Source organism: Xenopus tropicalis, chromosome 6, assembly GCF_000004195.4.
Source record: "Xenopus tropicalis strain Nigerian chromosome 6, UCB_Xtro_10.0, whole genome shotgun sequence".
NCBI lineage: Eukaryota > Metazoa > Chordata > Amphibia > Anura > Pipidae > Xenopus > Xenopus tropicalis.
The window spans coordinates 104,579,677-104,607,596 of NC_030682.2; the positions used below are offsets into that span (position 1 = coordinate 104,579,677).

Genomic DNA, 27,920 nt, shown 5'->3' on the forward strand with positions numbered 1-27,920 from the left:
CAACCTGGCCCAAGGAAAGTCTCCCATAGGGCTCAATGGCACTCTGCAGCTCCAACCTGGCCCAAGGAAAGTCTCCCATAGGACTCAATGGCACTCTGCAGCTCCAACCTGGCCCAAGGAAAGTCTCCCATAGGGCTCAATGGCACTCTGCAGCTCCAACCTGGCCCAAGGAAAGTCTCCCATAGGGCTCAATGGCACTCTGCAGCTCCAACCTGGCCCAAGGAAAGTCACGATACTGAAGCTTGAATGAATCCGAAACTTTTGTACTCGCCGCAACAACGATTTTTTCGCGTCGGCGACGAAAAAGTCGCAAAAAATATACGAAAAAGTTGCAACGGCGATGAAAGTCATAAATATACGGATCATTACGAAAAAAATGCATTCGGACGCATTCAGACCGTTTGTGGATTAGTAAATGTGCCCCTAAGTGTCATTACCAAGAAAGTTATGAATGGGAGAAACCCCCAGCAGCCAAGGAGATAATTGCTTACCCATTTGTCAGTTGGAAAATGATCAGCCAATGATTTCCTCACAGGAGTCACACTGCTGCCAGGTAATATCTGACTGAAGTTAGTAGTTTTTCTAATCAGCTGCCTTGCACCACTGTTAGAGGAGTCAGTGCCAAAAGTGAGAGAATGCGAACTGGTCAAATACTGTTCTTAATAGCAATTGCATATCTTTTCTAGTGTTCAGTGCAGGAGATAAAAATGAGGGACTTTTTGGTAAGATTCCGGGACTGCGGGCTGAGGTGTTAAAATTGGGTCTGTCCCGCTAAAACAGGAGGAAACTGAATGTCCCTTCTACCAGTGCCCTTACAAATACCTTTGAAACAACTTAAAATTTATAATTTAATGTGTATTAGAAAAATGTAAAAAAAATTTTTTTGTTTCACTAAACCATAATAGTTTTTATGAAGTGGACCCTTTTAATAACTTGATTTGTTTTCTGCCTCAATTCATATATAGAAAATCAATAAACATTCAAGGTTGCAATACACTGGGCACTGCTCTTATCTGACCAATCGGTCCACAGGCTTAATGGACAGGTGCTGTACAAGTAGCCACACAAGTTATAGCCACCTTTTTACTGTTTCTTTTCTTTGGGCCAAAAACCCATTCTTTCATAACAGCAGGAAGTAAAGATGCAGCTTTGTTTCCTGCTTTTTCAATTGTTTGGCTTGTCAGGTCAAATAAATGGAATAATAGAAAGGTAGCTAGTTTCACACATCTCCAATTGAGGAACAAACTGATACAAAGATCAGTATTTTCTGTTTGAAAATGTGTGGATATTCTAGCCCTTCACGTCCACACTTCAAAAATCTGACTGTTGTGCCTGCACCTGGAGCCATTGCATTGGCCCAGGCACACTAAACAGAATTTGTAAGCGAAACTGTTCCTGTATGCAGGCCGATGCAATGGCTCTCAGCTGCAGGAACAAGAATCAGATTTTTGAAGTCTATCATTAGCCATAAGGGTCTGTGTTTGACATTTATTGCTTACCTGTTTATTGGGAAGAGCGTCCTCCTTTCTTAAGGGCAAAGACAGACAGGGCGATTAGTCGGCGTGACTTTTAAAATCCAGTTGGGGCGACTAGACACATGCTGTACATTTCATGTGCGGGGACTAACTCCCCCACCTGTCTTCGCCCTAAATTGAAAATATTAGGAACAGTAACACCAAAAATGTGTGTAATGTGCCATTACCCTGCATTGATAAAAATTGTGTGTTTGCTTTAGAAAGATTACTTTAGATTATATAAACAAGCTTGCTGTGTAGCCACGTGGGCAGCCATTCAAGCTAAAAAGGAGAAAATTCACAGGCCACATAGCAGATAACAGATAAGCGCTGTACAGTACAATTATATTCACCTTGTTTATAAATACTAGTGTAGTGTTTCTGAAGGACACACACAACTTACCAGTGCAGGGTATTATATTTTTATTACAGGTATGGGACCTGTTATGCAGAATGCTCAGGAACTGGGGTTTTCCGGATAAGGGATCTTTCCATAACTTGGATCATACTTTGTCTATTAAAAAATCATTTAAACATTAAATAAACTCAACAGAATTGTTTTCTCTCTAATAATGCTTGATTATATATACTTAGTTCCATAAGTATCCAAAACAGCAAATCCCAGGAGCATCAGAGGAACATTTATGGAATGTTCATGGCATGTAAATGCTCAGATCAGTTGTAAAGGGCAGACAACATGTATACGTAGGTCAGTGCCAATATTTATCTCAAAAGCAAAGAGCTGTTGCTCTGCAATTACACTAAATATACACAATATCATGTTGTTATTTACCTTGGAAAAGGTCACAATACTCTAGCATTAGGGAATATATATTTCCATATCTGTGCCTCATATATTTGTTTGCTAATCATGCCACTTGCTGAGAGAATGTTCTCACCTTGTCTCATGGCTGAAGCACACCTGGTTACCCCTCTAGTAGATATTTCTTCCAGCACAGGCTCTTGGTTGCTTTCAGTTACTGAGCTTAAAGGAGAAGGAAAGGCTAATAAAGAGTTAATCTCAAGCTGCAGGCATACCTTCAGTTCTCTCAATAGTGCCCTTAAGTTTCCCCATATTTCTCCCGTTCTGATGATCAGAAGCCTAATAGGAAAAAGAAACGCTGAGCTCTGTAACGAAATTTCCCATAATGCCTTGCTCCTGCACCAAGACTGGTGTACATGCTCAGTTAGACTATGAGGAAGCTTCCTGCTGATTGGCTCAGATCCACATTCCTAAGGGGGGGAGGAAGTTCTTAGCATTCTTGAGGGAGGGGGGAGCAGGAGAGAGCTGTGTATCTCTGGCACAGGAAAACTGAAACAACAAATCTGTTAACAGAGAAGTCAGTGCAGCATTTCTGTGAGTGCTTAAGGCTGTATTTACATAGACCTTTCTGATAAAGCTTACTTAGTTTTTACCTTTCCTTCTCCTTTAAGGACCGACGCACTATATACTGAACATGTCACAATATAAGGCTAATACTTCAGACTGTTAGTATGTGGCAGCTATGAAACCAGTGGATCAGTATCAGAATGTAATATTCAGACCTGTAGCATCATCTTATATGCCAGACAAACCTTTTCTGCTTCTTAACAGCTGCCCAGAGCATAGTGAGCATGTGCAGTGTCACTGACACTCCTAACAAAATGCCAAACGGGGAGCTCATGTGACACCTGAAGGTCTGGATCATTACTACTATAGAAATGTTTAACCTTTAGGCTGGCACAATAAGTTCAGTGTATAAAACAAGGCATTTCTAGCCATATTAATTTTTAGGGTTTAGTTCTCCTTTAACGTAATGCAGGTAAGCATGCAATGAACTAGGTAGAGCCAAAGATAGAGCTTCTTGTGTTTATAACTGGGAACTACTGTGTTCTGAACATGCCACTTCCTCACATTCTCATCACACACATGGAATGCTAATGAAATCTGACAACATTTGTGTTTATTTTCTTTGCATGACTGCATTTCTTTGTGTGTTTTTTTATACAATTGCTTTATGTGGCATTCATACTGCAAAGGTTTTGTTCCTTTACAGGAGCCCAGGTGTCTGACTCACTATGTTACTGTATTTATTTACACGCATAACTGCCTTTCAGCAAAGAAAATGATTTCTAACTGTATATCCTTTTTGTAAGTAAGGATTAGGCTGCATTTGTTTTGCCATTAAGAAAGTAAAGGAGGATGTAATAAAATATTTGAATAACAGTGACACTATATTCCTTTTCTTTAGGATATTGTGCCTGATTATATGGAAATGCAGAGGGAGAAGGAGTTGGATAATTTTGCTTGTATGCATAAATGAAACAAGATATTCACTGATTCTGAGCGGAGTTGTAGTGGACAAGTGCAAGCATGCCATGTAATGGAGCACAACTTCTCCTGTACTGTGTGCAGTACTTGGGATGGACTTTCTCCTAACATTTCCAGGTCATCTGCACCATTGATTCCTTCCAACAATACAATATTACTTCTGCAGAACCCTCTAATTGTTTAGTAGAACATATAACAGTAGCTGTTAATTCAATTATATTACCAAATACTTAATACATTTGTTTGTATGCAAACTAACGTTAATTGCTCCTGTGCAGTGGGGAAATTTGCTGTTTGCCGTGCAAGTAATTGTCCATGTGGTCTGTTTTGCTGAAAACAAAAACAAAACCTGACCTGTCATTATTTTAGCCCCTCTCTCCCTAACCAATATGGCTCTTTTGCTTTGCTGTGTTCCAAATGTCACCCCCTCAGAAGCCATGTTCCAATATCTTGCACTGATGAGTTCGAAGAAGATCAAAGTTTTAATATATGGGTCTGAACTATAAGGCTGTATGTGTGCTTTTAAACCAGTAGTTCTGCATGTACTGTTGGCAACAGGAACATTAAGGGCTCTGGCACAGGGGGAGATTAGTCGCCTGCGACAAATCTCCCTGTTTGCGGGTGACTAATCTCCCTGAAATGCCATCCCACCGGCGAAAATGTAAATCGTGGCGGCGCGATTTGCAGTTTCCTCTCAAGGCAACTTCTGTGATTTCACTGAAATCACGGCGCGGCATATGCCATCCCACCAACAATTTACATTTTCGCCGGTGGGATGGCATTTCTGGGAGATTAGTCGCCCGCGAACAGGGAGATTTGACGCGGGCGACTAATCTCCCCGTGTGCCAGAGCCCTAAGGAGTGATTGCATGTCTCCTCCTTTCTGTTCTAAGAAGTCTCTCTGTGCTTGTTTTGCATTTGAGAATGGCTTTTGGGCTCCTTTTAGCCCCTCTCCCTAACCATTATGGTTTTTCCACATTATTAACAAGTCTGACATCTATGTATTAGGACTGGCACATCCAATATACCTGTGTCAAGTCTGACGCGTGCAACGTCCTTGTGCCAAGACTGACACGTCTGACATCCCTGTGTCAAGATTGGCACATCAGGGTTATAAATTGCCGACTGGCAAGTGCTAATCAGATGGAGAAGAAAGCATTCACACACCATCAGGACTGGCCCTTAAACACAATGTAATGTCAAAATTTTGCAGTTTCATGAATTTTCCTGCAGTTTCCTACATTTTTCAGAGAAATGAAATGGGTCAGTTTTGCTCTTCCGTAGTGGAAATCACAAACAAATCAGGCAAAGGCCTGTGTGTAAGGGTCCTTAAACCAGACATATACAGGTATGGGATCTATTATCCAGAATGCTCAAAACTGTAATTTGGATCTCCATACCTTAAGTCTACTAAAAATCATTTAAGCATTAATTAAACCCAATAGGATTGTTTTGCTTCCAATAAGGATTTATTATATCTTAATTGGGATCAAGTACAAGATACTGTTTAATTATTACAGAGAAAAAGGAAATATATTTTAAAAAAACATTATTTTATTAAATTGAAGTCTATGGGAAATGGCCTTCCTGTATTTCTGAGCTTTCTGGATAATGGGTTTCTGAATAACACATCCCATAACTGTATGCCATCTATATACAACACCATGTATACTACACCAATATACTGCATGCTAATTAGTAATTAAGATTAATACACACATATTAACCTCTTTGGTTCTCCCATTAGGTTACTCTCTAATTTCTTCATCATTAATGGGCTCTAACACAAACTGAAAGGCTGTTTTCAAGTTTGGGTTTATGGCTTTGTATCTGATATTTAAACCAGTGGATGCACAGTTTGCCACAAGGACATAAAGGAGTAATTTGAATAATCTCTGCCTATAATATCCTTACATGAAGGTTGCAAATTCTCATTCTTAGGGGCAGATTTACTAATCCACGAATCCGAATCCCGAAAGGGAAAAAATCTCATTGGAAACAAAAATTTAGCGACTTTTTCGTTGCCGTCGTGATTTTTTGTATTTGCCGCGACTTTATTGTATGTTGTGCGTCTTTTTTGTCGCCGTCACAATTTTTTCATATTGAGCGATAGTATACGGCGGAAAAACCAATCCGATTTTTTCGCAATGGTGACGAAAAAGTAGCGGAAAATATACGAAAAAATTTCGGGACCTATACCAAAAAGTCGCAACGGCGATGAAAAAGTCGCAAAAAATACCGATCATTACGAAAAAACGCATTTGGACCGTTCGTGGATTAGTAAATCTCCCCCTTAGTCTTGAGGCAAAGGGACATGGGTGCACTTGTAGCTCTTTAATAGATGGGCAAAAGACCCAGAATCCCTACTCATTCAATCTAATGCTACCTGTGGGTCTAGGCAGTCAGCTTTTCTTATCTCCAGATCCTTGCATATACTGTGCAGCTATTAAAAAAAAGTAAAACTTGAATTATACCACTGCCTTTAAAGCAGGGGTGGGCAAAGTTTTTGACTCGGGGGCCACATTTACTCACAGGCGGGCCAGGCCGGACCAACGTCCTCCCCCCAGCTCCCCCCCCCCCACCAGCATCCTCCATCTCTCCGACCTGCAGCTCCCTCCATCGTTCCGCTGCGTCTGTTCCCCGGCTCCCAGCTGCATCCTTTTTTATGGTTGCGCCCCCTGCGCACAAGCACGCCTAAAGCTCAACCAATCAGGGCCCATAAATTATTTAAAGGGACCCGGAGTCTGCGGGCCGGATTAAAAAGGCAAACGGGCCGGATGTGGCCCGCGGGCCGTAGTTTGCCCACCCCTGCTTTAAAGGATGAGTATACTGTCTACTTTTTCATCCTATTTATTTAATTAATAGGGCTGGTGCAGAACATTTCTTTGCATATTGTATGTTTTTGTCATTTCTTGGATTATACAGGGGAAAGTTTGAAATTGATTGTAGTCACATTCTACTTCCTAGAGTCCAATCAAAACAAATCACCCACGTCCACTCAGTACCTGTCCTCTGTATAAACAAACCCTTCCCCTGGCTGCAGCCTGTTAGGCTTTCATATAATAATCCGCTCATTATTCAGAGGTCACATTAATACACTGCTCATTTTCAGAAGAAACTTTGTTCAGCACCAATCCTAATCCACTGTAATATAAATGGATGTTTACTGCCCCCTTTATGGCAATGCTGTCTGCTGAATAAATTGTGTGACTACTATAAAGCAGTATCTCTGCTTTCCAGCTCCTTTTATACCTCCCCATTTTAAACTCTGGCACAGATATATAAAAAGAACCCCGCAGGGACATCATGTACTTTCAGTACGCCCCTTCGGTGCGTGACAGCAGCGCCCTTTCCTTTTACGCTTTTGCCAGTCCCAACATGGCCGCCTGGTTCACGTCGTTCTGACGCGCCTCTCAGGTTTCGGAGTCATTGTGCTGTTTCCTGCCCCGCACTGAGCTGAGGAGGAAGAGGAAGCGAGGCGCATAGTGACAGAGGGGGTGGACACAGGTGAGCGGAGATTTGTTTCGTCTGTACCGAAATAGTCATGTGCGTGCGTATGTTTTATAGCGGAATATTTATTGTGTGGAAATGTGTGTTCTCTCTATAGCCACACAGGCGAAAAATGTAATGAGTGTGAATTGATTCTCGTATATCACTGTCCTATGGAGCCACTGCTGGAAGACTTTGCAGTAAATCGCAGATCCCAGTGTGCAGCAGTACGACAAAGTCGGTGTCGTTGTTAGCATTTTGCCGTTCCTGAATGTATGTGATATGGCTCAGGGCATCGCCTTTAGTTTCAGGCACTATTCCTGCTCACTGTCTGCCAATGAATCTGTAAATCTGGGTGATGGAGGTGCTGCTCAGTTAGAGGTGTCGGTCACCAGAAAATCAGCTGTTATTATTATTATGGTGCAGGCGGTGCTACTCTGTGTGCTGATTTGCTGCAATTCAGATTTTTCGGTTGGCAGGAGAGGTTGTGGATTTGTCCCAAATCCTAGTTTAGTTTAAAGTTGATACTGTGGTTTTATTCAGTTTTTTTTCTCATTTTTAATACAGTGATCCAATTCAGTTTCAGTATTTGGGTTATCTCTACATTATGGATTTGGTTCATCCCTAGTTTTTGCCATTAAGGTAAATCTGCTTCTTGTCAAGATTTGAAGATTGAGGATTTAGACAGTGTTGTGACTTAAAGGGGAACTGTAGATTTCAAACCAAAATTTGTAAAAGAGCCTTACATAGAAACCTCCCAATATACCTGTCTATTAATCTATTAATCTATTCATTCCAAAAGTATGAATAATTGTCTTTTTTTTATCTACTGGAATCTAGCTGCAAAACAGTTTCTGCATCATTTGAAATCCTGCCAGAGGAGAAGGGACTAAAACAGGGGTGGGCAAACTTTTTAGCTCAGGGGCCACATTAATTAACATACGGGCCGGACCAGGCCGGGACAGCGTTACGCCCGGGGCTGCCATAAAAAATTATGGGGCCTCTCAGCTCCCCCCCAGCGACCCGCTGCTTCCTCCATCCCATCCTTCTGTTCCCCGGCTCCCCAGTGCATTCTTTTATATGGTTGCGCCCCGTGCGTGCTGACGCTGTGCGCACGCACGGGGCGCAACCAATCAGAGCCCGTCATTCTTTTAAGGGGGCCGGAGACGGCGGGCCGGATTAAAAGGGCTGATGGGCCGGATGTGGCCCGCGGGCCATAGTTTGCCCACCCCTGGACTAAAACATTGTAATTGCAAATGTAACAATATCCCCACAGTTTACAGACCGCAAGCAGGAACTACATATCCCACAATGCACTGCACTGTGATGTTCCATTCCTAATTACCATCACATGTGCAGGGGATTGTGGGATTTGGAGGATGCAGGCTGAAGGCAAGATGAGGACAGTCTCCTACTGTTAAATTTTATTTGAGTCTCAAAGTAGCAAGATCAGCAGGAGAACAGGGGGATTGGCATAGGTAGCTGTTCTAAACCATATTATTACATAATTGTAATAATATGTGTTGGGGTAGAGTTACCCTTTAAAAAAACTATAATGAAAATGTTTTTATTATGTCCTCACAATCTTCCCTTTATGTTCACCGCCCACAGGTCTGAGGTTGCATATAGGCATTATAACTAAATATGATTCTTTAGGGTGTGTCTTTCTGGTGCAATTAGTTTGTTTTGCATTGGCATGCAAACTATGCCAGGAAGAGAATAAGCTCTATTTTATATATCGGCTAATAAAATAATATACCATTTCTCCCCGTGTCAGCCGCTGTCCCTCTCGGGGAGAGATGTAGTTCCATTGGGCCTGTTGATAGAATTACAATTGGATATGTCTTCTGTGTAAACAGATTTTCTGTATAGTGTACCCACTTTTCCAGTGTGTTTTTCTCTGTATATAAAAAGATCTGTGCAAGGTTTTCTTGTTCAAGCAACAATTTTTATTGGGCAGTATGCCCCTTTATTAAATATGAATTTTAGTGAATAGGGCTTGTGCTATACAGGTATGGGACCGGTTATCCAGAATGCTTGGGACCTGGGTTTTCCGCATAAGGGATTTTTCCGTAATTTAGATCTCCATAACTTAAGTCTGCTAAAAAACATTTAAATATTGTATAAACCCAATAGGATTGTTTTGCCTCCAGTGCACTTGTTTTGCCTCATTGCACTTATAGTAGAACCCCCATTTTACTTTTTTTTTAAGGGACCAGAAAAAAATGATGTAAAATCCGGGAAATGTATTATTTATTGGTGGGACCACAGAAAACATGAGGGGAGGCAACTCCATACTGGGAAGCACAGTGAGTTTCTCGCTGTTGGTTGTGAAAATAACTTTCTGCAATCTTAGTTGCTAATCATGGCTTCTGCCATTAACTGTAGAGTTTTTCCGGCACTCTAGAAAATGTTTTCTTCATCAGAGAACAGAATTATTTCTCCCTAGATATGTTTTCTTATGTCCCTCAGAAAGTTAAAAAAAGACAACTTGTATTGTGCATCATCTTGCAACAATTTTTTTCCCCGCTTTTCCGCAACATTCTAAAGAAGTTCAAAGGCTATTAAAGCAGGGTCCAAAAATAGTCTGCAGTGTCCACCTAGACCTGAGAGAATCTTATGTGGTAAACATGCTTAAAGTGCTGCATGTTAAGTTTCTGGATCCTTTTTTGTCTCTTGGGTGTCACTAAACGAAAAGAAAAATTAGTGTTGACATATTCAGAGTGGCAATTTAGCAGTTTACATTATCTGTTTGTAGTGGTTTCTGAGATATTGGTTTTCTGAGTTTTAGGCTGCTTGCATCCCACTTTCACCTCAGCAGTATGCTGGTGGCCTTAGTGTTAATTGACTCTATAGGTGGTGTTTCCTCCAGAACCTATTCTTCATGTCTGTGGTCAGTAGAAGCTGGAGGCAAGCAGCCCCTCTTCTTGCTGTCAGCACAACCAGTTACTTCTCCCCTCAGTTTGGCTATGCCCAGTTATTGCCCATGATCCACTGATTTGATTAGTCCTGGTTAAGTAGGAACAGATGAGGTGGTATGAAACCTATATACACTACACTTGGGATCAAACAGGGACATGCCCCAGGTTTACTGTTGTTTCTGTAAATACACAAATAGCAGGTATTTTATTGAGAGTTGCAATGACTAACAACATCTTGGCAATCTCTGTACACATTTGGGTTAAAAATGTCAGCTGTATTTAAAAAAGAAAAATAAACGTCAGACTTTCTATTTTTGGGAACTACAGCTACAATGCAGTGTTCATTTGCTAAGAATGCTGATTGTTTTAGTTTGGGGCAGCTGTAGGGCCAGGTATTTGATATTGTTGGTCTAAACACGAAATCATTTACTGTCCTTTGGAAAATCAATCCATAAAATACCCATTAAATCTGTACCAGTGTTTGTTAGTTGATCATATATAATGAATGAGAGAATGCCACAGGCGTGTCAGGCAGCTCCTCAGCAGTTGGAAATCCAGCCTTTCCAGTTCATCTTGGTTTATGCAAACTAGTCCTATTCAGGCAGCTGGAACGTAATGTTTCCTACCTCGGGATCTCAGGTCAGCTAAACAGAATATGTTTTCATGTCGATCCATACCAACCGCTTCAGATATGGGACAATGATGTTTTACACACATTTTTCAACTAAAAACTGAAGCATTTTGCATTGCACCATATATCTGGAAATAATATGAACAGATTTTCACTTGGTAAGTGGAATTCATTTAGATAAACACCCAGGCAAATGTAAGGTTAGTTACCTGTCTCTGCAGCCCCTGGCAGAACTGAAAATAGTTGGAAATGTTGATGTTTTAAAATGCTATAATAAATATTATGAGTTTAATGATCCTTTTTTTTTTTTTTTTTTTTTTTTTTTTTTAGATGCCATGGACAGGTAACAGAGACTTGGGCTTAGTAACTAAGAAAGGGTGTCAGCAGAATGACAGAGTGCTTTCTGCCTCCGGCCAGTAGCCCAAGTGAACATCGCCGGGCTGAACATGGTAGCGGTTTGGCAAGAACCCCCAGTTCAGAGGAGATCAGCCCCACAAAATTCCCTGGACTGTACCGCACTGGTGAGCCCTCGCCTCCTCACGACATCCCTTATGAGCCCCCAGACATTGTGTCCGAAGATGAGAAAGACCATGGCAAGAAGAAAGGAAAATTCAAGAAAAAGGAAAAGAGGAGTGAGTACATATTGGCTGCAAATCATTTAACAATTATTACACATGGAACACAGTTTATACTGGCTATATGCTGGCACTACTGAAATAAGCTTCCATGCTTTCTTATTCATAATGTTTCTGTGCCCTCTGTTCTTTATATACCTAACCTGCACACACTGATGAATTATGTTGCTCTACTGTGAGCAGTGTTTGGAGTTAAATGGGTGGTTCACCTTCAGGTTAACTTTCAGTATGTTATAGAATGTCCCATTCTTAGCAGCTTTTCCATTGGTTTTCATTTTTTATTTTGTATGGTTTTTGAATTATTTGCCTTCTTTTTCTGGCTCTTTTTAGCTTTCAAATGGGTTGCTGACCCCAGCAGCCAAAAATCATATGCTCTGTGAGGCTACAATTTCATTGTTGTTGTTAATTTTTATTACCTATCTTTCTGTTTAGACCCTCCTCATTTTGTATTCCTGTCTCTCTTTCAAACTACTGCGAGGTTGCTAGGTTAAATTGGACCCTAGCAACCAGATAGCTGTTGAAATTCCAAACTAAAGAGACGATGCACAAAAAGCTAAATAATTAAAAAACAATAAATAATAAAAAAGGAAGACCAATTGCAGATTGTCTCAGAATAGCAAGTTCATTCAAAGGTGAACTACCCCTTTAATAACCTATTGGCTTTTGAGAGCAAACAGTGCTAAACAGGCAGGCTCACAGCAATTGGCTGCTGTCGCATAAATGTGTGCCAGCCTAAACATATATATACATTATAGTATTTCACTGCTTTATTTTATGGGTTATGCTTCTTATTTTATATATCATTTGTAAAGTTCTTTGTTCTCTGTCTGTCAGCGGAGGGGTATGCTGCATTTCAAGAGGACAGTTCTGGGGATGAAGCTGAAAGCCCATCAAAAATGAAGAGATCTAAGGGAATCCATGTATTCAAGAAGCCCAGTTTTTCCAAGAAGAAAGAGAAAGATTTCAAAATAAAGGAGAAACCAAAAGAAGACAAGCACAAGGAAGATAAGCACAAAGAAAAGAAGTCCAAGGACCTGACTGCAGCAGATGTAGTCAAACAGTGGAAAGAGAAGAAGAAAAAAAAGAAGCCCACTCCTGAGCCTGAGTCTCTCCCTGTGGATATCCCCAGGCTGAGGCCTATGTTTGGCATTCCTCTGGTTGAAGCTGCAGAGCGCACCATGATGTATGATGGGATAAGGTTACCAGCAGTATTTAGGGAATGCATTGACTACATAGAGCAACATGGGATGAAATGTGAAGGCATCTACAGAGTGTCTGGTAAGTCTGAAAATTATTGAAAAATACAAAACTTGTTCTGGTTAATTAACTTAACTTGCATAAATATATTAACAATACAATAATATTTACTTTCCTTAATAAGTTATATTTTACTTCTCTTATGTTTGTTTAGTTTATATCTTACCATTTACAGTGAAGGAAATAATTACTTGACCCCTCACTGATTTTGTAAGTTTGTCCAATGACAAAGAAATGAAAAGTCTCAGAACAGTATCATTTCAATGGTAGGTTTATTTTAACAGTGGCAGATAGCACATCAAAAGGAAAATCGAAAAAATAACTTTAAATAAAAGATAGCAACTGATTTGCATTTCATTGAGTGAAATAAGTTTTTGAACCCTCTAACAAAAAAAGACTTAATACTTAGTGGAAAAACCCTTGTTTGCAAGCACAGAGGTCAAACGTTTCTTGTAATTGATGACCAAGTTTGCGCACATTTTAGGAGGAATGTTGGTCCACTCCTCTTTGCAGATCATCTCTAAATCCCTAAGGTTTCGAGGCTGTCTCTGTGCAACTCTGAGCTTGAGCTCCCTCCTAGGTTTTCTATTGGATTATGGTCCGGAGACTGACTAGGCCACTCCATGACCTTAATGTGCTTCTTCTTGAGCCACTCCTTTGTTGCCTTTGCTGTATGTTTTGGGTCATTGTCGTGCTGGAACACCCATCCACGACCCATTTTCAGTTTCCTGGCAGAGGGAAGGAGGTTGTCGTTCAGGATTTCACGATACATGGCTCCGTCCATTTTCCCGTTAATGCGAATAAGTTGTCCTGTGCCCTTAGCAGAAAAACACCCCCAAAGCAAAATGTTTCCACCCCCATGCTTGACTGTGGGGACGGTGTTTTGGGGGTCATAGGCAGCATTTTTCTTCCTCCAAACACAGTCACTCACAAAATCATTCAGGTGTTCATTGGCAAACTTCAGACGGGCCTGCACATGTGCCTTCTTGAGCAGGGGGACCTTGCGAGCCCTGCAGGATTTTAATCCATTGCGGTGTAATGTGTTTCCAATGGTTTTCTTGGTGACTGTGGTCCCTGCTAATTTGAGGTCATTAACTAACTCCTCCCGTGTAGTTCTTGGATGCTTTTTCACCAATCTCAGAATCATTGACACCCCACGAGGTGAGATCTTGCGTGGAGCCCCAGAGCGAGGTCGATTGATGGTCATTTTGTGCTCCTTCCATTTTCGAACAATCGCACCAACAGTTGTCACCTTCTCTCCCAGCTTCTTGCTAATGGTTTTGTAGCCCATTCCAGCCTTGTGCAGGTCTACAATTTTGTCTCTGACATCCTTGGACAGCTCTTTGGTCTTTCCCATGTTGGAGAGTTTGGAGTCTGCTTGATTGATTGATTCTGTGGACAGGTGTCTTTTATACAGGTGACTCGTTAAGACAGGTGTCCTTAATGAGGTCGACTAATTGAGTAGAAGTGTCTAACCACTCTGTGGGAGCCAGAACTTTTAATGGTTGGTAGGGGTTCAAAAACTTATTTCACTCAATGAAATGCAAATCAGTTGCTATCTTTTATTTAAAGTTATTTTTTCGATTTTCCTTTTGATGTGCTATCTGCCACTGTTAAAATAAACCTACCATTGAAATGATACTGTTCTGAGACTTTTCATTTCTTTGTCATTGGACAAACTTACAAAATCAGTGAGGGGTCAAATAATTATTTCCTCCACTGTACATGGGTTATTAAATGTTTGGTGTTGCTAATGGTTTAAGATTTTACATTATTTTCAGTTAAAGATGTATACCTTTTGAATTCTGGCAACAGTATCCCTTTAAGTATAGTCAGCAGTTAGCATGGAGTTGAAGTAAAAATCCAATGAAATGCCCCATACCGAGACACAAGCAGCACTATATACATTTATTGGAGATAAAATAAGGGCAGGACCACGTGTATAAAATGCTGTTACATTCTTGTTATATTCTTTTATATATTATATTCTTTTATAAAGTGTATATATGAACTTATTTAGTGCTTATTATTTTTGCTTTCCCAGGAATAAAGTCGAAGGTGGATGAGCTAAAGGCAGCTTATGACAGAGGGGAGTCTCCAAACCTGGAGGATTATGAGCCATACACAGTGGCAAGTTTATTAAAGCAATACCTGCGGGAGCTACCAGAAAATGTGCTGACCAAAGATCTAATGCCACGGTTTGAGGAGGCGTGTGGCAAAAGTACAGAAGGGGAGAGGCTGCAGGAGTGTCAGCGCTTATTGAAGGAACTGCCAGAATGCAACTTCTGCCTGACTTCATGGCTAATAGTGCACATGGACCATGTCATAGAGAAGGAACTTGAAACAAAAATGAACATACAGAACATTTCTATTGTGCTGAGCCCTACTGTTCAGGTACAAAAGAAACGACTGCCAGAGTTTGGCACAGTGTATGGGATTAATCATGTTTTCTGTGAGTGAGTGATCTACTTGTGTGAATGTGCAGTATGTGGGCTTCCAATTAATTTACTTTCCTTCTTATTTTGCAAAATGAGCTGTGTACTACCAACAGTACTACTAACAATATGCTATTGGAGAATAGGGAAATGCAATTTATAGTTTCAAGAAAGAGTTCACCTTTATTAAAATGTAGACAGTGACAGATATTTTGAGGCAGTTCGTAATTACTCTTTATTTTTTTAGTTATTGAATTTTGAGTTATTTAGCTTTTTGTTGAGCAACTCTCCAACTGCTGAACCCTAGCAACTAAATAGCAGCTATCTAATAGCGGGGTCCAATTTACTCTAGTAACTAAGCAGTGGCGCGAATGGGAGACTGAAAGTAATTAAAGGTATCAATAACAATAAAACTGCAGCCTCACAGAGCAAAGCTAGTAATTCAGAAAATAGAAAAAAAAAACTGAAACCCCCCAAAAAATTTAATAAAAAACAAAAATGTAAAAGGTGCTAAGAATACTCCATTCTATAACACACTAAATTTTAATTTAAATGTGAACTACACAAAGAAATGGATGGTTAATTATTTTAAAAGGGGATGTTCACGTTAAAAATAGCTTTTATTTTGATGTAGAATTAAGCATTTTAGTACAAATTGCCATTGCACCTTGTTTGATACTGAAGTGATGGATACTGGGACTTGAAGTAGCCCAGAAGTCCCAGAATCCTTCATTCAGTATGGAGTAAGGTTGGAGCTGAATCTCTTCAATGCCTGGGCTTGGGAAATGGTCCCTGTAAAAAAGAGGCAGACTATGGTTGAACAGAACAAGCTTATGTCTAAGAGAGGGGGGGGGGGGGGGGACTGGACAGAGCTTCTGGTGGAGTTTGTACTTAGCATTTAGCTGCTCAGTTCCATCAATTGCCATTCTTTGATTTTAGCTGATGACCATTTGTAAAGATTCTTTTCCATTTCCCCCTAATTGTGCATATATGAACTACTATTTATTTTACTGAAAAAAACAAATTATCCTCTTTTCATTAATTCTGCTGAGCCAGTTGGCTTGTATATAGGACTGTTGAACATTAGACATTGGGTGAGATGGAGGCCTATTAACTAAACAAAAATAGGACTACAACTTGAATTCAAGCCCCTATCAGTCAGCCCATATTTAGATGATGCTGGAGATTTTCTAAAGGCTAAATCTGTTCTTCCTTCCTTCCTTGATCCCTCTGGAAAACAGACAATAGCTGATGGGTTTCATGAGCTTTTGTCTGAAAAAAAAAAGTGGCAAATGCTGATATATTTACATTTAGAGATTTAGTATCTGTTGAGGAAATCTAAGCATTCTGTGTTGTAAAATGATTTTACTGTCAACAGTAATCAGTTTTGTAGATTGCCAAGGATGGTTTTTTTTTTTTTCCCCGTAAACTTACATTTAAGTTGTTATATAAAGTACTGTTTCCGGATAATCGCAACGCATTATATAAATACATTTGCCTTAATAGTGTTATACTTAAGTTGTATTTTAATAGCAAAGTAACTTTGGCTTCCATTTAAATACTTAGGGAAATATTTATCAAGGTGTGAGATTAGAGCTCACCACAGAAATATTCACCCACTTCCTATTAATTTCTGTGGGATGTTCAGAGGGGTTCTTTATCAAATGGTGAGCTCTAACTTTTCACCCCTTTATAAACACACTTTTGAAAATCCCTTAGAAATCAATAGAGAGTGGGTTAAATTTTATGTTGTGGGCTTTAACCTCACGTTTTGATAACTCTTTCCCATAATGTGTAATATATATGTAATCACATAAAATAATACAAATAGAGGATAAATGTAATTTTGCTATTGAAAAAAGTGTCTGTTTGAGGGGTGAGAGAATATAAACACCCAGACAATGTTGCAAGCCTGCTGAATAAGAGGCCTAGAGTAGAACAGACTCCAGTTACATTGTTTTAATGTTGCTAGTCATGATTTTTCTTTACATGCCCTGGACAGTAAGGGGTATATTTATCATGCCATGTAAAACGTGGAGTGAAGCATTACTGGTGATGTTGCCCAGGGCAACCAATCAGCAATTAGATTTCAACAGTTAGAAAATCAAAGCAAAGCATCTGATTGGCTGCTATGAGCAACATCACTGGTAATGTTTCACTCCACTTTTTAGGGCTCTGGCACACGGGGAGATTAGTCGCCCGCGGCAAAACTCCCTGTTCGCGGGCGACTAATCTCCCCGAGTTGCCTTCCCCTGCCATCCCACCGGCGAACATGTAAGTCGCCGGCGGGATGGCAGACGCGGCGGGGCGATTTCGGGAAATCGCCGAAAAAGACTCGCGAGTCTTTTTCGGCGATTTGCGCTAAATCGCGCCGCCGCGTCTGCCATCCCACCGGTGACTTACATGTTTGCCGGTGGGATGGCAGGGGAAGGCAACTGTGCCAGGTGACATCATTAAGCGTCAGTAATAATGGTTTGATATATAAGAGCCTTGAATATCTTAAAAAAAAAAAACAGGGCTAACTTATTTCATTAGGGGGGTTAAAAGTCACCTTGGAGTTTCACAACATGTATAAAAGCACTCAGACTTATATATATAGTGAAAGGTAATCCTTCCTGTAAACAGTGCTTTACTATTTAACCCTTTGTGTCACTCGATATAGACTACAGTGCCAGCATAAAAGTACCATTATCCCAGTGCCATAGATTTTACAGATCCAGGTTTCTCTTTGATCTGTGCCACGCCACGTGTATCTTTTCAAGGTGCTTCTTGGCAAGAGCAAAGAGAAGCCACCCTAACTTATAATGCACCTGGTATTTCTCTTTGCTGCTGGTTTCACACATTTCTGGTGCTTCTGAAGGCAAAATAACTGTAGAATTCACTTGCTTTGGGTTGCTATGATTCATACATCAAGATGCTCAGCTTTAAATGGGTAAAATATAGTCCAAATTACATGCCATAGCCCATTTTTTTCTGCTTTGAAATTTGCAGACTGACAGTCTGGTTACAGATTCCTTTTTCTTTAATTGTGTCAGACGCCCAAAACTCGCCCATGCTAACAAAAATAGTTTCTTGCAAACGGTTGCAGTTTTTTCCTGGTTTATGTCTTAGTATTTAATGAATTATGTCCACTTTTAACAACTGTATCCTAATGCACACCCTCTAGTCTATCATTTAGGCTTTGCTCAGATACATGGGAAATGAGTGTATGAAACCAGTGCATGTTCATACAGATGCAGAAGCCTCACTATCTGTGTGACTTATAACCGGTACACCCACATACACACACCGCTGGTGCTAATTAACTGTGCATTTAGATATGTGAAATCCTAATATGTCCCTCTTTTTCATGGTTCATGTAGGCAACACGTATGGTTAATTAGTACTAATATGGTAATAAGTACTAACAATGATTAGTAAGGTTACCAGATCATTTGAAATATCAGGGCCCTTCTGATAAATGCAGGTTTCTGGGCCTCAGATTGAATTTATTACCATGAACAGATAAAGGTTTTCCGGATAAAGGGTTTTTCTGCAATTTGCATCTCCATACGTTTAAGGGCTCTGGCACATGGGGAGATAAGTCGCCCGCGACAAATCTCCCTTGTCACGGGCGACTAATCTCCCCGAACTACCATCCCACCGGTGAAAATGTAAGTCACAGGTGAGATGGCACCCGCTGCGCAGGCGATTTCTGCAAATCGGTGAAGTTGCCTCGCGAGGCATTTTCGTCGATTTGCCGAAATCACCTGCGCAGCGTGTGCCATCCCACCGGCGACTTACATTTTCGCCGGTGGGATGGCAATCCGGGGAAAAGTTTTTTGTAGATTTAGGGCTCTGGCACACAGGGAGATTAGTCGCCCGCGACAAATCTCCCTGTTCACCGGCGACTAATCTCCCCGTGTGCCAGGGCACTAAATCTACAAAAAACTTTTAAACAATAAATGAACCCAGAAGGATTGTTTCCATCTGATAAGGGTACAAGGTACTGTTTTATTACTACAGAGAAAAAGAAAATCAATTTTTAAAAATTGAATTATTTGATTAAAATAGAGCCTATGGGAGATGGCCTTCTCGTAATTCAAAGCTTTCTGGATAATGGGTTTCCTGATGAGGAGTCCCATACCTAAGTAAATGCAAGACCTGTGCCGTATTGTGCATTGGAAAATGTGTAGCAGAAAGACTTCTTTGAGTGTAAATGCAATTTGTGTGCAAATTAGAAATGACATGCAGCGTAAGTAATCTGTATATCGGTGCTGGGGAGTAATCTGTTAATCATGCAGTGGAATATTATGGATTATTTAACATTCACAAGTGTCACTATTGCTCGCTCACCCCTATCACTCACATCAGCTATTTTAGGCACAGGAAAGTCTCACTGCAGTAGATATATTTCTAGTCTAATTTTTGCTAATTAATATGGGATTGCTAAATACGTATGCGCTGTTAGTAGGTTCTTACCAGGTCTGTGACAATAAAGCCTATAACCTTATTTTACCGCATTTATTTTAATCCTTTCTTTTCAGTTTTACAATCTGTTTCTCCTCCTCAGATTAGTAACCGTGTCCTGTATGTGTTTTTTACACACGTCCAAGAGCTCTTTGGCGGAATCCAGATAAAGCGAGTGATTAAGCCTTTGCGCTGGTCTAACATGGCAACCATGCCGACATTGCCTGAAACACAGGAAACAATCAAGGAGGAAATTCGGCGGCAGGTTTGTCTTCATGGTTTTAGTAATTATGCCATTATCATTAGTTATACAGACACAACAAGTACTTTCCTTCTTTATTTAGAGGCGTATAACTCTTGTATTTTACACATTATGCCTCCTTCAAAATTTACAAATATTGTCCTAATTTTCGATTGTAAGTTCTAAGGCAGCATAGTTTTGTTTTCACACTTACAACTTTCCTCTTCCTCCCCATGTTAGGAGTTTATTTAACTACAGGCAATACACTCTATAAAGGAGCCATGTCTTTCCCCAGTTGTTTGAGACAGGCTTACAGATAAGGAGGAGTTGATTACTTTCTACCCCACCTATTGCTCTGAAGAAGCAGAAGGTTGAACATGGCAATGCATTGCCCCTTTAAATGTTTATATATCACGTGGTGTGCTACATCACAAAGGGCTTAGGTCACCTATTTCCCTTTTCAAGGGATCAGAACCCCACTAATTTAGTGCTTTGTATAGCTCACCTTATCTCTCTTAATCAGTGTAATGGGCAACACTGATAAAAATATTATAATTCTCTATATATTCCAGAGACCAGTGCTATAATGCTTGCTTGGATTTATCAGACATTAGTTTAGCCTCTTTTGTACATGGGACTAAATTTTTAATTGCCTCTATAAAAGCATTTTTGGTGTCACATTGTCCAGCTGATGGTGTTATAAATAAAAGCAGCCTTGATGTTTGTGTAATATTACCCACATTCATTTCTGTCACACAGGAGTTTCTTTTAAACTGTTTACACCGGGAACTTCAGGCTGGAATAAAGGACCTGTCCAAAGAAGAGCGGCTCTGGGAGGTGCAGAGGATTCTGACTGCGCTGAAAAGGAAGCTCAGAGAAGCAAAAAGACAGGTGTGTAAGGTTTATAGGCTATTCCTCTCCTGCCAGTGCAGCATCTTTATAGCATGAATGCCCAAACTCCAACAATGTATTCTCTTGTGTGGGGATTGGACAAGTACCAAAATACTGGATATATGTGGCACGTGAAGAATGGGGCCATGGACTTGGCCAGCACAGCTGCACGTGTTTCACATGCTCTTTTTGTGTTCTTTCTGAGCTTTTAAAATAACTTTTAGAAGGCAATTGTAAACCATTACTTTCTTACCATTTCAATTAGGTGATTGTAGGGATGTATCTGTCATAAGATAATGTGAGACCTATTAAAGAAATTCCCACTTTCCTGTCTTCTCTTCTTCCCTCAGAAGAGGAAGCTGCTGTAGTGAGAATTCACAAAGGTCCTGGCTTGTGACAGTCAGTGGTCAGTTTTTATATAAATACAATTGTAACATTTAGCTAGACTGAGACAAACAGTGGATGGAGGAATAAAATGCATAGAAAGCATAGTTTATTTAGTTTTGTTGCAAGATCCACTTTAGGCCACACTATATTGCTAGCTATATTCCCATATTTGAACTGAGTGTGATGCCCCAGGATTGCCTCTGAACAAAATCCATAGATCTCATACCAAAACCACAGAGCTTCCAGAAGTGTAGGGGGTTCAACCCCCAGGTTGAAAATAGGTTAGTCCAGATATAAGGCTTGTAAGAGACAAACCAAAGAGCAACTGTGATGAGAACTGTGTTTCTGTAACTTTATTAAAAGCAAAAGTGCTGTCCTGCCAAATGTTGCACCTCAAAGGACCGTCTGAACCAGAAAAGTACTATACTTACAGTGCAACTTACAGTCAGGGCAGTGTTGTTGGTTATTATCTATAGAGATGTTATTATCTATAGAGCCTACAGAGCTTTGTTAAATCTATGTGCCTGCTTAGTAGAGAATCAAGGGATAGCTAAAGCAGCAGGCACTATATAGTAATTAAAAATTTAAAATGGCTTTGAAGTTATTTGTAAATGTAATGGCCATATCTATCACTTGCTGTTCTCTGCACTGATGCTTCTGACTCCTTAAACAGCATAGCAAAAGCCAGCTGCTCAACTAACATTATTTTAAGAGTCAGAAGCAGGAGCCTGCTTTGCCCAGGGCTTAAGGGGAGGCGACGGAGCCTGCAAACAAATTATGGGCCTAATATAGGCCTTTGCATGGTCAGGAGAATCAGCAGAGAACCCCTTTGTTTAAATACTGCACTCCACTTATATTGCCAAATGTGCAGACTTTTTTGGCACGATGTGCACACTGAGCGACAATTTCATTCTTTTGCCAGGACTGTGAAACAAAGATTGCACAGGAAATTGCCAGCCTCTCCAAAGAGGATGTTTCAAAAGAAGAAATGACAGAAAATGAAGAAGAGGTTCTCAATATACTACTTGCACAGGTATATGCAGCAGATGAAAGCATAGGATCAGCCGACTGGAAATTGTATTTCTCCACTGCAATATCTCAGTCATAATGTAGCGACCACCATTCACTATTTCTACATAGCAACGCTGCTAACTTGGCCTGCATAGGGTTAGCCATAAAGGGGCACCCTTAGCTATTTTGTAAAATATGTATGTATGTGGTGAATCAAGAGTCATTGCTGCCAGAACTAAGGTAGAAGGAAAAAGACAGAATATCCCGCATGAGATAGAAAGAATATATGTTTAAATCAATGGCATGCTACATTTACCATCCTTGCAGGCATAATCTGGGGATCTATACAATTTAGCAGATGAGTTCAGTTACCTTTGAATTTCAGTCTTTATTAGAAATGTAGACAGGGGACACGCAATCCGATTACAATAAAAACACTATTCCCCCAAATGTGATAAAAGGCACATAGTTTGCCCAGGTGCAGTAACCAATGGCAACCAGTAAGAGGTTTGTGTTTAACTAGGTAGCCAGTGAATGCTATGTACTATAGCTAATGTGACATTTAGCAGTCATTGCATCTTTTACATAACCCCACATAAATTTAGTGAATAGTTTTGCTAGACATTGCATCATTGTAGCAGTTCTTTTGTTATAATTAGCTTGCTATGTGTGTATGGTGTGCCTGATAATAGGTCTTCTGTATCCTATGTATGTCTAACATATTTTCCAGGAGAATGAGATTCTGACAGAGCAGGAGGAACTTGTGGCAATGGAGCAGTACCTTCGTAGACAAATTGCTACAGAAAAAGAAGAAATAGAGCGCCTCAGAGCAGAAATTTCTGAAATTCAAAGGTATTGCACACTCACACTCAGATTAGAACCAACATTTCCTGAAGTAATTTACAACTAGACTCTACACGTGCATATACATATATCAGACATAAGGTTTTTGCTTATAGATTTGGGGGAATTACGGTATACAAATACTCCTATAGGAGCAGCTAAATATTGCCTATAGGGCACATATGAACCCAGTTGTACAGTAGCCATATAACTGTATGTGATGTGCTCTTTTCATTATAGGAGCTAGTAACTAATATGTTTGAATTATGAAAGCGTTGAATAATGCCAGGAGTACCACTCTTTATTACACTAGACCGACTATTTGCATCACACCCAGCTGCACACAACAATCAACATTACTGCTATTCCAGCTGGCCATAACTGCTATATAGCTAAATACACAAATCTAGCTCATATCTAGAACTAATCTTACCTTTGATCCCAGAAAAACTTGAAATAACAGAACTGGCCAATATTTTCCAGCCGCCAACAACAACACGGTCGAAGTGAAACAGAAGAGTATTCCTCAGAGAGTGAGAGTGAAAGTGAGGATGAAGATGAACTACAATACATTTTAGAAGATCTGCAGAGGCAGAATGAAGAGCTGGAGGTAATTTGAAATGTCTATTGCTATATAATATAGCTGCTTTAACTTATTACCTACTGTGTTATAGTGCCAGCACACTGTCAGTATTTATCCCATTTCCATTGTACAGATTACCAGCCATTGATTGGTCATTGTTGCTTGCTGACCAGTCCTTAGGTGGCACTTACCCCAGTCTATTGTAATATTTGCTTATCTTCAGAGAAGATACAAGTGTTGGTGATTATCCCTGACCCTGGATTTCACATTCATTAGGAACACTGGGATACAAGCCAGGATCTCTGCTGGGTTCTTAGACTTACGTTCTGTCTCTTTCATCAGATCAAGAATAATCATTTAAACCAGGCAATTCATGAGGAAAGAGAGGCCATCATTGAGTTGCGGGTGCAGCTCCGGTTGTTACAGATGCAGCGTGTGAAATGTGAGCAGCTGCAGGAGGAAGAAGAGCTTGGGAAACACAGTGTCCGATCCCAGCTGCCGAGAGACAACCTCCCCGAAACAAAAGCCCCAAAAGATCAGCCAAAAGCATTGAAGGAGCAGATGAGACCATCGCCAAATAAAGACTGGAAAGAAACTCTCATCTGAGAATAACCCCCCCCCCCCCATGACATAAAGACATTTCTCCTTACTAACCCATTGAATTCCTTACTGTGCTTTGCAACACTTGTGCCCTTGTTTGTGGGGAGGCTTTCATACACAACATGTCCTCCACCCCTGCCTGGGCTTAGGTTCCTACTAAACTGAACACATAATGAATACAAACATTCTAGGGCAGCGGTGGGGAACAAAAGGGGAGTATCTATTTTCCTTAAGGAGAACTTGTATCTAGTGTATCTATACTCACTGGGCCATGTGGTTATGAAAATAAAATTGCTTTGTTTTTACTATTACTGATTTTATATACTGTTTTATGGGCTCAACAAACAAGGCAACGGTTATTTATTCAGGGCGGGCAACCTAAGGGATTTTTTTTATTTGAATCTTTCCTTTTTTATTCTAAAAGCAGGGACCTTGCAGCTGTGAGTGCAGCATCTCAAGACTACTATTAATTTATACTCACATTTTGGCCTCTCGGCTGCCATTTTCTTGGTCTGGTGACTCCCCACTGTTTTATGTACAGCTGGCACTGAGCTAGTGTTTGGGAAACCTTGCAACACCAGCAAACCAGTTCTTTTCCTTTGTGCTAGCATCCTTTTGTATGGGGAATAAACAAACATTTTGTTTTCATGCTCACATATTCTATGACAGAGTATTAAGAGTGAGTTCTCCTTAAGGCATAGTCTGATATTGCAAACACCCTGCTATCAGACTGGTTCTGCTACAACAGAAGCGTGTTGACCCCCTCATCCCCTTTCAGTGTGTGGAAGCGGCAGCTAGGCTTGCTATGGATTCGGGGGAAATGCGTTTTCAGCTTTGATACTGCAAAATCATTTGCTTCAGTCACCTGCGTTCCTCTGCAGGTTTATTCATCTCATAGGGGCTGATTCACTGAGAAACATGTTGCATTGCACCAGTGCATCTGCCTGTGGCAACCAGTCAGATATTTGCTTTCATTTTCTAACTGCTAGTAGCCTGATCTAAACTAACTGCTGACTGGTCGCTATGGACAACTGCACTATGTTCATAACTGAGCCCTCTGCCGACAAGATGTAAATGTGAAAAAGAAAGCTTAAACAAGCACTATGACCTGTGAATCCCTTTGTAAGGTGAATGTGGTCGCCCAGGGTCAAAGTAGTCGCTCTTGTGTCATCGGGCACAGAAGGCTGCTCTGCGTGGCACAATATACAGCAATAGGTCTCTACAAATCACTTTGTACGGACAACCTCTCCTTGTTTCTATAGCTGAAAATCTTCTTGACATACTTGGTTATAGAGCGGTGCAGCCTAGAACATTTTTTAAGTGAGTACAGTGTTAGTATGAGGGGTAATCAGTGTTATGTTGTGTATGGAAGGCACGAGGCAAGAATCCCTGTCCATTCAACTGTTTCCTAAGATGTTTTGTCTTGAAACAAAATTCTCACTCTTTTCCTCTCATTACTGTTTGTTGAAGATCTTGCATTTCCAGCCTCAGGTACTGGTGACTATGATGGCCTAAATCCATGCCAGTGTTTCCATTGGATGAATAAATGGCACTATGACAAGCAATGCAGTGGTTGTAGGAACATTCAATTTATTGTAGCACCTTTACTGAGCTTCTAAATTAAAGGAATGATATTGTTCTGTATTTATATCAACACTGAAAGGGTAATAGTATTTAACCCTAATAACTGGAATGCAACGTTCTAAGGAACAGATCTCCCTATTCAAGTGCAGGAATGAGGATTTGAATGAAGCCCTGCCCCATTACCTGCCTCACGTTCTTCTGCATCACTGACAGCTGCCAGTCGGCTGAAAAACTGTCCCTCTTCTGCCTGTTCCATATTTTGTACTTACTAAGCTTATTCTGGCATTGGTTCCTAAACAAGATTGCCACATCTGTGTTTTCTGCTTCCCACCTTTTTGTAGGACTTTTAGTTCATGTTTCTTAAAGCATCGTTCAACAAAGCAAATAAAGCATCCATTTTAAACTGCAGATTGTGTTTGTGTCCAGTTTGGTGTATTAGAACCTGTGTGTACAACATACAGCAGTAGCTTCTGTACTGAGGGCCTGCCCTTGAGGGAATTTAGAACAGTAGCAGGTAGGGTTCAGCCTGAAGGCCATTTAGTGTGAGAATTGCCATTTGTTCTAGATACCAGAAAGCCCATCTTGAAGGAGGCCTTTCTGTTACATTTGCACAAACATTTAAAAGCATTGTTACTAAGGGTAACGGCACCCTGGCAAATGTATAGTGTTTGCCCCCTTTTCTCCATTTTAAAAAAAAAATCCAACAAGGCAGCTGGTCACTGGCATTCTCTTTACTTTCTCTGAAATGGAACACAAAATTGCAGTGCAAATTTAGATTCAACCCTTATAAAGAACCAGAAGTTAATTCTCCTTCAAGGATTCACTTGACTGAAATCATCTTTTCAATTAACATTTGCACAAAGCACCTTCATACAATAGAAATATATAAATACCGTATATACTCTAGTATAAACCGATCCGAATATAAGCCGAGGTACCTAATTTTACCTAAGAAAACTGGAAAAACGTATTGACTCGAGTATAAGCCTAGGGTGGGAAATGCAGCAGCTACCGCTAAGTTTTAATAATCAAATAATAAAGGACACTCAGCATGACCCCATGTGAACTCTTCATAAATATAAAATGTTGGCAGCTGCAGATAAGGGAAAGGTGGATGGAACCTAAAATAATTTTATTCACTCCCATCTGGAAGGCTGTGCCTGATGCCTAGAACTTCTGATAAGCAGCTACTGTGAGCAAAGCACTGAATCTCCCACCAATCAGAGCAGTGTTCTCAACTGCTGCTTGTCAGAATTTTTAGGTAAAGATCTTATACATGCCTTGGCTAGATTCAGACAAATGCTATGATAATTCAGGAAGCTTCATTTGTCCTGTTTTAGAAAAAAAAAAACTAGAAAAAAAGGAGAAAGCATGAAGACTGGAAATGGCCTAATGTAAAATGATATAGTAAGAAAACAAAATATACATCCAGTTGATTAGCCCTAAAGGTTTGGCTGAAACTTCCAATCTGTGCTGGTGGCCAGCAATCTAGATACTTACCCACCAGACCTGGATGCTATGCAGAATTTGCCCTCTATCTCTCCTTCCTTTCCTACCTCTCATTCTGGTGTTGTCAGTGCAGTGTATCAGAGATAGAATTTCAGGTGCCAGGAGCAAGTTTGCCTTTTTTTTTTTTTTTTTAGGATGGAGCTCCCCAAAAAAGCAGTTTCCTATACCTCTCCAGGCTGCGCAGGCATTCGGTGCACACCCCCCTCTCCCCCCCGTGTGTACTGGGGCGGTCGTGTATGCGCGAACACGCAAACGGCCATGTACATGCGGGGGGGGTTGCGACGTGCGCGCCGAATGGCAGCGCAGGCTATATTTACTCAAGTATAAGCCGAGCATGAGTTTTTAAGCACAATAAAACAGAACATGGTGTCACTACTTCAGCACATTACATAAGGCCACTGATGAAGGGGGCAGCTTGGACCTCAGCCGCATGTACCCACAAGTAGCAATAGTATATTTTTGAGGGGGGGGGGGGAGAAGGGCTATTTGTTCCTTGGGTTAAAAGCTGAACACTCTAACATATCAAATAATTGGTTTCAGCAATTCCTCAAATAATGAAAAGCCCTTAAATCTGACCTCAGTGCAGCTGTGTACATTCAAAAGCTTAATGTTACCATGCAGCAAGTCTCT

At 40.5% G+C, this 27,920-nt stretch overlaps 1 protein-coding gene across 4 annotated transcripts; it reads left to right on the forward strand.

Moving 5' to 3' along the window:
• Positions 1-7,137: 7,137 nt before the first annotated feature.
• On the forward strand, positions 7,138-26,189 carry ralbp1 (ralA binding protein 1). 4 transcript variants are annotated; one of them, XM_031903734.1, is made up of 10 exons: positions 7,138-7,370; positions 11,196-11,497; positions 12,335-12,778; positions 14,802-15,151; positions 19,745-19,906; positions 20,642-20,773; positions 22,083-22,193; positions 22,902-23,023; positions 23,498-23,624; positions 23,874-26,189. In XM_031903734.1, the coding sequence occupies exons 2-10, from the start codon at positions 11,254-11,256 to the stop codon at positions 24,201-24,203; spliced, it is 2,022 nt and encodes a 673-aa protein (XP_031759594.1). In that variant the 5' UTR covers positions 7,138-7,370; positions 11,196-11,253; the 3' UTR covers positions 24,204-26,189. The 4 variants fall into 4 exon arrangements, with proteins under 4 accessions (XP_031759594.1, XP_017950523.1, XP_002937519.2 ...); XM_018095034.2 differs by having other exon boundaries at positions 7,138-7,331; XM_002937473.5 differs by having other exon boundaries at positions 7,140-7,331; positions 23,940-26,189.
• The last annotated feature ends 1,731 nt before the right edge of the window (positions 26,190-27,920 follow it).